General features: G+C 47.1%; 1 protein-coding gene across 1 annotated transcript in view; it reads right to left on the bottom strand.

The window, feature by feature from the left end:
- Positions 1–283: 283 nt before the first annotated feature.
- Copz1 (coatomer protein complex subunit zeta 1) overlaps positions 284–10,247 on the bottom strand; it is a 28,922-nt gene continuing 18,958 nt past the window's right edge. Inside the window, exons 5-9 of the mRNA XM_008839132.2 lie at positions 5,742–5,797; positions 3,845–3,922; positions 3,652–3,703; positions 2,468–2,506; positions 284–1,492 (exon numbers count right to left, since the gene is read on the bottom strand). Of these exons, the coding sequence (XP_008837354.1) occupies positions 1,445–1,492; positions 2,468–2,506; positions 3,652–3,703; positions 3,845–3,922; positions 5,742–5,797 (273 nt within the window). The 3' untranslated portion in view covers positions 284–1,444. The remainder of the gene's footprint in view (positions 1,493–2,467; positions 2,507–3,651; positions 3,704–3,844; positions 3,923–5,741; positions 5,798–10,247) is intronic.

Genomic DNA, 10,247 nt, shown 5'->3' with positions numbered 1-10,247 from the left:
CGGGAGCAGGCAGCTGGCTTTGGGGGTGTGTGAGGGAGAACTCAGTTCCCTGAGACTCCCACTGAGAAAATACCATCCCCACCCCACCCCTGGCGCCAATTTCCAGGCGAGGGGACGGAGAGATGCCAAGGAGGGAAAGAGTCCCGTAAATTAGGAGGTGGGGGGGACTGCTGGGGAGTCTCTGAGGTAGGAGGGAAGAAAGATTATAAGATGAAGTTGGGGGGGGGGGCTGGAAGAACAGGAATAGCAGCCAAAAAAGGGAGGCACAGAACCATCACACAAAGGCAGTTTGGAAGATTCGCTTTATTCCTCTGGTGCAGAGCTGTACAAGGTGGATGGTGTCTCCTGACTCCATCTCTTGCACAGGGGCCGTCTCAATTCTGCTCCCATCAGCCAATGCACGGGGCAGAATGCTTGTCTTAGCTAGGTTTTCATAAGACGTTTTCATAGGGAGGGAGTGTGGGGTCAAGGGGAAACATTAGAGCCAGAGTGGGGCTTCCATCCTGTCTTTCTGGGGAATCCAAACCTCAGCGGAAAGGCATTGACTGAGCCAAGGACTAGGCCCAGACTCTCAGCTTCTATGGAAGGCTGAGGCAGAGAGGGAGAGCTGGAAGGCAGAGTGCAGACCCAAGAAAAAGGACTGGGACTGAATACCTCAAGGCCCCAGGCATTAAGGCCCCTTCCTTTCTCCATTCTGAGCAGAAACTCTTCTGGAGACTAGAAAGTAGTTTTAGTTCCAAGGACTGGTTTTGCTCCAGGGCACTAGGAATAGGAGGACAGAGCAGACATCGATCTCAGGGTGACACAGGTAGAGAGGCATGGTACAGAGCCAGAGTGGGATCCTCCCAGGACCACTTGTGGGCCACAGTAGCCTGGGTGCTGATGGCCAGCAACAGGATAGAAAATGTATTTCAAGAGTCCTGTCCAAGAGCATTTATATCTCTTCCCACCACCCTGTCCCCTCCCAGGAAGCTGTTCGAAATCTGTCCAAGGTGGAGGACAGGGCAGCAGGAAGGAAGAGAAGCCGCTGAGGTGAATCCTCGGCCCCTGCATTCCACCCCTACTTGTGCTGCAGGAAGAGCCCTCCTCCTTTGCTGTACATATGGGCTGGTGGGATGAAGGCTGGTTAAGGCAAAGGGAGGAAAACACTCAGCACATTCTTCTGCTTTGATCTGAAGTGCAGCCACAGCAAAGGGCCAAGGAGCTCGGGAGAGAATGTGGGGGTGGAGGGGCCAGGAAGCCTGTGCTTCCCCTGCCTCATTCAAATCTGCTGGGTACTTTACTCCCAGAAAAAGGAAGGAAGGGGGACAACCCCAGAGAGGAAGGAGATGCAAGGGTCCCCTGTGATTCTCCAAGATGACCCTGAGAGCATCAATTAGGGGCCTGGATGAGAAGCCACAGCAGTGGGGGTTTTGAGGGGTGAGGAGCTGGGCATAGACCGTCTTCATCGAAGGAGTGACCACTTGATCTGTTCTTTGGCTGACTGCAGCACCTACAGAGACAAAGGAAGGCAGCACTGAGGGAGGCTAGCTGGGCCAGGGTGCAAGCAGGCCAGGGCTCTCCTTCCCCCCACTTGCCTTCCCTCTCCTTAGAATAGGGAATAGAAAATCCCGAGGGTGGAAGAATAGAAGCCCGCTAAGGCCCTAGAGGACTGTCAGTTTGGAAAACTCCCCCCAAATTCAAATCCACTGGGGGGATGAAGAGAGAAGAGGTATACCTGGGAGGAAAGAAAAAAAAAACTGGGGGTTACTGGATACATGTTATACAGACCTTCCCCCCACTTGCCTTCCCTCTCCTTAGAATAGGGAATAGAAAATCCCGAGGGTGGAAGAATAGAAGCCCGCTAAGGCCCTAGAGGACTGTCAGTTTGGAAAACTCCCCCCAAATTCAAATCCACTGGGGGGATGAAGAGAGAAGAGGTATACCTGGGAGGAAAGAAAAAAAAAAACTGGGGGTTACTGGATACATGTTATACAGACGGGGTTACACACCCAGATGGACTCTTTGGTGAGGATTTTTAGTATGCAAAACCAAAACCCCTCCCTTGCTGTCCCCCACCTCGCCAGGTAGACAGTCTATCTGCAGTCAAGGTAGCAGGATGGATCTGCAAAGCCTGCATATTGTAGAATATACATTTCCAGCTCAGCCCTCATTTGAATAATAAGAGGAGAGTGTGCTCACAGGCACACAGACCATCTGCTTAAGGAAGCCTCCGCTGGGGAATAAATCACTGACTGAGGCAGCAGGCAGGGAGGGTTTGAAGGGTATAGAGTAAGGCTGACAGCCACTGCTCAGAGAAAGGGAAAGGACTGGGGGCACTGGGCTGAGCGAGTTCCAATCCCTGGAATAAGGGGAGCCAAGGTAGATGACTGAGTGTGAGAGCTCATTCAGATTTGGTGGGTTCAGAGTTTCTGTTAAGCTAGCCTTAGTGACCCCATCCACCAGAGAAGAAGGGAGAGCATCATACCTGAGACACAGTCTGCTCTGTAAGGGGGACGTCTTCACCCTGTGCATAAAGACAAGCATTTAGACTGGAGTCTGGTAGAGGAAGAGGTGGTCCCTTAAACTGAAGGTAGGGCCAGATGCCCTAAACTTCTCAGTCCCTTTCACAAAGACTGAGCTACAATTTTACCTTGGCCAGAGGGACTATGAGCACAAAAGGGTCATTTCATCCACCCTCTTAAGGCAGGATAACTTCTTAAAAGATTTATTTCATTCCAAGTAATCAGAGGATATCTGATCCTCAACTCGGGGGGTGGGGGCCCGATTCCCTAGTCAGAGAAGACCTTCCCTGAATATCAATATCACCGGGGAAAGGATGAAGGGAGCCAGGGGTAGTTTAATGGATCCCGCAAGGCCTGATGGGTAACGACAGCATGTTAATTTGAAGAAATAAACTGCTGCAACAGCAGCCTGAGAAGGGGAAGGGGGGAGCTAGTGGGAGGGGAGGAACCCTCTCTCTTGCCACATAGAGACATATGTTAGAGGAGAAGATTAAACTATGCAAATGGAGCCCACGGCAGTTAAGGGAGAAGATTTCCCATTACCCGGCACTGGCAGCCTTCACTCTGTGGAGGTCAGAGCTGGGACATTCTGGGAATGGGAGAGCTGCTTTGCTTAGGCATCTCTGCAGTGGTCTCTCTGTACCTAGCATCATCACCCCAGCAGACTCAGAGATTCCTGATGTTAACTCAGATGCCCCTTTCTGGTACCACTAGCACCAAAAAGGACAGAGGTACTGGCAAGGTAAGTACCTCCTGAGGGTTACGCAAGGCGGACAGGAAAGGCGGTCCTCTGCCTCATATGACTGGATCCATCCTCAAAGAGGGGTAAGCCAAGTTCAAGGTCCTTTATAGTTTTAGAACCATGAATATTAAAATTTTCATTCACTTCATTATTCATTTAATATGTTTACATTAAGTGTCCACTTTGCAAACACTATATGAGATGTTAGGCACCACACTAGAAAGGAAAAAAAGAGTTCCTTTGTCCCTCTTCTTTGGAACACTGAGATGGAAAGGAGAGAAGGTTCTATGCATGTGAGTACAAGAAAAAGGTAGAGTGTATTTATGAGCATGACCCTCAGACACACTCAGCAGGCCTGGCTCTGGAGGACCTGTGGATAGATGAAGGACGCACATCCCCACTTACCCTTAAAGCCACACGGTGCACCACTTGCTGGGGATCGCTCTCTAGGATCACCCTAGAAACACAAAAAAGACCATTGCTTACTCTGTCCCGAAGGACCAACCTACTGTGGGGACAGGCTCTCTGGCTAGTCAGCCCCCTTGATGGACAGCCACCTCCTGTCCCCATTCTAGATCTAGGTAGGCAGAGAACTCACCCTCCATCTACGATTTCATCCACTGCCAAGAAGAGCCCCTCCATGTTCTCCAGCAGAGCTCGCTTCTCTACGTTTTTCCTGAGTCCCCAAAAGAAGAGAAAAACCAACCTGTGTGTGACAAGGTCTGAACAGGGGATCCCAAACTAGACCAATCCATGTCTCTACTACCCACACCAAAAAGGGAGCTTGGTGAAGGCCTTTCAGCCATGCTGCTCTCAACCTCATCCCATCCTCATTTGCTGAACAGGGATCAGGATGTCAGGAAAGAGATTCAAAACTGCCAACTTCTGACTCCAGGCTGGTAATATCAAGCTGCTGTTTCTCCCCTGCCTGCCTTGATGCTGTGTATGATGCTACTCATATGCAGATACCAGAAGGTAGAAAAAAATAAGTAGAATTCAAACTCAATCTGGAGTTGCAGTGGCAGGAGGTGCCAAGTTTGAGTGTATCCACATTCAAACTCTGAGAAACTTCCAAATTCTGCCCTCCCTCTCCAGCTCCGCTTGGGCCCTAAAACAAAGCCCAACCAGGGACTAAGAACAGTCTAGCAGAGGCAATGGTTGGTGCGTGTGGCCTGTCACATCCGTCAGTACAACCCTTTCTCCAGATTACCTGAAATGAAGTCTATTCATTCACCTGGCTGGTAAATAAATCACCCCCTTCCTGGGGAAACCTGAGCCCTGGGCCTCCTGGTCTGTGGGCTATGAGCGCCTGCTGTGCTACTCCGGATGGCTGTCTGAACTGCCTTTACTTAGGAGCTGCTGTGGGGGTGAACTTCAGAGACTTGAATGTTTTCAGAAAAGTATCAAATATCTCTTCTCTTGCTTGTACACATGGGAACAGAAGGCTAGTGGGGAGGTAAAGAGAGCAAAAGGCACAGTCCTGTTCTATACACAAGGCAAGACTAAGAGCCGAGGTAGAAAGCTCGCAGTGTTGCCTCTATTCTCAAGGCAGGGATGGCTTACCTGGGACCCCTCCCTACTTCAAATGCAGAGGATGAAGCCCAAAAAGCACATTGGGTGGGGGGTGGCTCAAAACACTGAAAGAGTCATTAGATATTACAAGAGCAAACACAGGGCCAGCATGGTTATGCATGCCTTTAGTCCCAGCATTCGGGAGGCAGAGGCAGATGGACCTCTGTGAGATCAAGGCCAACCTGGTCTACATAGCGAGTGCTAGGCCAACTGGGGCTGCAGGGAGACCCTGTCTGAAAAAGACCAAAACACACCAAGAGCAAATACAGAGCTGGGCACCATGGTGCACGCCTATAATCCCAGCTATTCTGGAGGTTGAGGCAGGGGGGCTGCCTGGATTACAGTAGAGTGAGTTTTAGGCCAGCCTGGGAAACTTGGTAAGACCTTGTTTCAGAATAAAAAACAAAAGGATTGGGTTAGTAGCTCAGTGCAGAACAGTTGCCTAGCCTTGGTTTGGTTTCAATCACCAGTACTGCCAAAGAAAAGAGAAAGTCAGGAGAGAGGAACAGAAGTCTACTCTTTATTCTTCCTCTTCCTCTGTCAGGGACTCTGCTTTTTTTTTTTTGGTCTTTTTGAGACAGGGTCTCCCTGTAGCCCCAGCTGTCCTCTGTCCTGGAACTCACTATGTAGACCAGGCTGGCCTTGAACTCACAGAGATCCGTCTGCCTCTGCCTCCCAAGTGCTGGGATTAAAGGCATGGGCCACCACGCCCAGCGGGACTCTGCTTCTTTAGTAAGGGAATTATTATTCTATGGGAGGGCCATGTTCTCTACCTAGTCCTCCTCAGTGTGAATTACCCCCAAATACCAACTCTCATACTAAACTAATTCCGTAGTGGGCACCTCTGTATATCCCTCACAAATCCCTGAGCCTGAGGAATAGGCACTTTCTTTTCCAAATCAACATCAAGAATAGCTGCTCACCTCAGCATCTGGCTCAGAGAGTCGAAGAGGCAGTTCAGAACAGCCATAAGCATCAGCTGTTGGAAGACAAGAGGCAGAAGGCTCAAGGCCTTGAAACTGCTACCCCAAAGCAAAGCCCTCCATTCATTACACATCTAAAAACACAGACTTTCACAAAGGACCAGAAGCATAAGATGAAGTGAGAACTTTGTTGACCTCGTCCTCTGTATTTGAGTCCTCTGTGTACCTTTTTATTATTTTTATTAGTAAAGACTTATTTTAGGGGCTGGAGAGATGGCTCAGTGGTTAAAAACACTGGCTGCTCCTGCAGAAGACCCGGGTTTGATTCCCAGCACCCACATGCTGGCTAACAACCGTCTGTAACTCCAGTTCCAGGGGATCTGAGGCCCTCTTCTGACCTCCATGGGCATTGCACAACATGGGTGCACCCACCTACATGCAGGCATTACACTCATACACATAAAAATATTTAAACAGGGGCTGGACAGGTAGCTCAGCAGTTAAAAGCACTGACTGCTCTTGCAGAAGACCCAGGTTTGATTCCCAGCACCCACACGGCAGCTACGATCCATCCTTAACTCCAGTTCCAGGGGAATCAAGGATTGAACCCCAAACCTCGTGCTACTGGGCAAGCACTTTACCAACTGAGCTACACTTTCAGCCCTCTTTATTTTGAGGCAGGGTTTCAGTAAGTTGCTTACTTTGAACTCACTTTGTAACCCAGTTAGGCCTTTGATTGCTGAACTTGCGATTCTCTACCTCAGCCTCCCAAGTAGATAGGATTAGAGGCCTGTGCTAACAGGCCTAACTTCTTTTATTTTACAGGACCTTGAAGTATAGTCCATACTGGCCTCAGTGTCCCAAGTCTGGGATTACAGTGAAGCACCACCACACCATGCTTTGCTTTTTGCCAGTGTTAAATACCACCAACACTATTTAAATTTTTAAAATCTACCTTAAATGACTTTTAGATTTTCTTCAGTAATAATAGCCACAAAATTGGGATATAATGGTTATAGTTTCCACAAGAGATTAGGTGAATATATAACCATTAAAACTCTTTCTCTGTGCTCTGCCAGTGGTAAGAACACCAAACAACTTAGAGCACTGGCTTGGTATGTTGACAGTGCAAGCCCAGCCTGGAAGCTGGGTTTGTTCCTGTTGCTAAATGTCCATGAGGAATGTGCTGTGACCAGGTGAATGGTGGGGCTTCTGCTGGAACATCAGTGGCTGAGAAGAGATCTGTGTGTGGGCAGTTTGTCTTTTCTTTCAGAAACTTAATAGCAATGTGAACATTTTTATAGGAAATGAACATAGTAAGATATGCTACAGAATAAGAATTTTAGGAGTGTACTCTTTTAAGACCACATTAAGTGCTTACTGCCTTCTTTTCTTTCCATTATTGTTGTTTTCTTTTGTTTTGTTTGTTGTGTTTTAAGATAACGTTTCACTCTGTATCTAGGCTACCCTCAAACTGGTAGTCCTCCTGCCTTAGCCTCTCAGGTGCTGGGATTACAGGTGTGAGCCCCCACACCCAGCTTTTTTTTTTTCCTTGAATAGAAATTAGTCATAGTTAGCCAAGTCATTTCTCTTTTGCTTCCTAGAAAATTTTGTATATTTTATTTATAGGCGGGCATGGTAGCGCATGCCTTTAGTTCCAGCAGAGGCAGAGGCAGAGGCAGGCATATCTCTGTGAGTTCAAGGCCACCCTGATCTATATAGTGAGTTCCAGGCCAACTGGGGGCTACAGGGAGACCCTGTCTCAAAAAGACTAAAAATAACTTTTTTTAATTGTTATTTTTATTTTATGTGTGTGAGTGTATTGCTTGCATGCATGTAAATGCACCCATGTCATGCAATGCCCATAGAGGTCAGAAGATGGCGTCAGATCCCCTGGAACTGGAGTTACGAACTGTTGTTAGCCACCGTGTTGGTGCTGGGAACTGAACCCAGGTCCTCTGTAAGAGCAGGCAGTGCTCTTAACCACTGATCCATCTCTCCAGTCCCTCCTAGAAAAAAAAGAAAAGAAAATAAAAAACTTTTCTAAAGTACTTCTCCCCACATCTTCTTAACAAAAGATTTATTAAAATATTTTATTTATTATGTGTATGAGTGTATGCGTGTAAGTGCACCCATGTTGTACATTGCCCTTGGAGATCAAAAGAGGGTGTTGGATTCCCCTGGAACTGAAATTACAGGCAGTTGTTAGCCACCATGTGGGTGCTGGGAATTGAACCCAGATCTTTGCAAGTGTGCTTAACAACTGAGCCATCTCTCCAGGCCCCTCACAAAACATTCACTTAATGATTTTAACCTTTAAAATGTGTATAAAACCCTGCTGCCTTTTCTGATTTTCCCTTAGCTACTTAGTACCTGGGAAGATAATAACTAAATACGGGGACATAGTTAAAATTTTACCTAGACAGTTGTGATAACACATACCTATAAGCCCATCATTTGGAAGATAGGAAGGTTTCCACAAATTCAAGGCCAGCCTGAGCTATATATCAAGACCCTGTCTCAAAAAATTGAAAAAAAAATTATTGAGAATTTCATACCAGCATATGAGCACTCAAAAAAATTTTAACCTAGGATCTGGAGAGGTGGCTCAACTTTTAAGAACACTGATTGTTCTTGCAGAGGACCCAAGTTCGAGTCCCAGCACCCACATGGTGGCTAACATCCATAACTACAGTTCCAGGGGATCCAACGCCCTCTTTTGACTTCCTCTGGCACTGAATGGCATGCATGCCCTTACACATATGCAGACAATACACTCGTACACATAAAATAAAAATAATAAAATATTTTTTAAAAATATTTTAAACAAAGATTTATTTTAATTTTTGAGTATATGTGTTTGTCTATGTGTGTGTGTGTATGTGCACACAAGTGTACAGGTGCTTACAGAAGCCAGACAGGGCATTGGGTCCCCTGGAGCTGGAGTTACAGATGGTTGCAAGCCTCCTGACATGGGCTCTGAGAACCAAACTCAAGTTCTCTGAAAAAAGCAGTAAGACTCCTAACCGCTAAGCCATTTTTCCAGCTCCTGTTTTGGCTTTTTGAGGCAGTGTCTCATAGTCCAGGTTGGCTTTGAATTAGCTCTATGGCTCAGGATGACTTTGAATTCCTGATTGTCCTGCCTACACTTCTCAGGTGCTGGGATTGTAGGGGTAAACCACTCTCCTCTATGTCTTCACCAAGCATTTATGAGTTAGCTGATGACTTAGGTAAAGAGAGATATCATAACCAAGCAACAGCTGAGACCAGAGGAAGGCGGCACGGCTAGTGGAAAGAACATGGGCTTTAAAAAAAAAAAAAGATTTTTAAAAAAATCAGGTGTGTTCCTATGTGTGTGAGCATGTGTGTACAGATGAGAGTACACAAGTGCAGGTGCCTAAGGGGGCCAGAGGCATCAGTTCCCCTTGGATTTGGCAGTTACAAATGATTGTGAGCCACCCCATGTGGGTGCTGGGAATCAAACTTGAGTCCTTTGAAAGAGCAGCACACCCTTAACGTCTGAGCCATCTCTCCAGTCCCCTACTACCCCTTTCCTACGGTACCAGAGAGTGAACCCAGGGCTTTGACCATGTTAAGCACACACTCCACCACTGAGCTATGTCCCCAGCCCTAGCATGAGCTCTGAGTCACACAGAACTGGCTTGAATCTCAGCTGAGCCATTTTCTCCATGTCTGACCTGAGGGAGTGAGTGAGCTGAATCACAGGAAACTGCCCCTCTTGTCATTAAAAAAAGTCGAATACAAGTAATTTCATACGGTTCTTCCTGGTTTGGTTTTCTCATTGGCCAAACAGGTGTTAATGCCTCCAACTCACAGAAGTGCTGCCAAGTTTAAAGAATGTACTTCACAGAACACTCATGGCAATGACAGCTCAGCAGGACCTGGGCCTCTCAAACTCTTAACTATGGCGAAAACTATCTGGTGGCATATTTTATCTCCTCTCAGAGAAGTTGCTACTACTTGAGGTAAATAGTTTCCTGCATACAGGAGGGTAAGGAGTACACCCACAGCTCCTCTTATAGAAAACTCATCAGGTACAAGTCAACTTCCCCCACAACCTTGACCATACCTCAGAAACCACCCTTAAAGCCCACTCTGCAAGCCAGGCATGGTAGCACACACCTATAATCTCAGCACTAGGGAAGCGAAGACAGGAGGATTGCTGTGGATTCAAGGCCAGCCTGGGTTAACCCAATCACAAAATAAAAAAGTAACTTCCCACTGTGCAGGTAAGGGTATTAGAAATACATATTCTAGGGCTAGAGAAGTGGCTCAGTGGCTGTTCTTGCAGAAGACCCGAGTTCAAATCCCAGCACCCATATGGCAGCTAACAACTGCCGGTAACTCCAGTTCCAAGGGATCTGACGGCCTCTTCTGTCCTCCTCAGGCATTGCACAACACAGGCGCAATTACCTACCCACAGGCAATACACGCATACACATAAAATAAAAATAGGTAAAATATTTTAAAAGGGAAAAAAATATA

Source organism: Nannospalax galili, unplaced genomic scaffold, assembly GCF_000622305.1.
Source record: "Nannospalax galili isolate Female #2095 unplaced genomic scaffold, S.galili_v1.0 scaffold251, whole genome shotgun sequence".
NCBI lineage: Eukaryota > Metazoa > Chordata > Mammalia > Rodentia > Spalacidae > Nannospalax > Nannospalax galili.
Note: the sequence above shows the minus strand (reverse complement) of the source record. Positions and strands in the feature narration are given on the sequence as shown.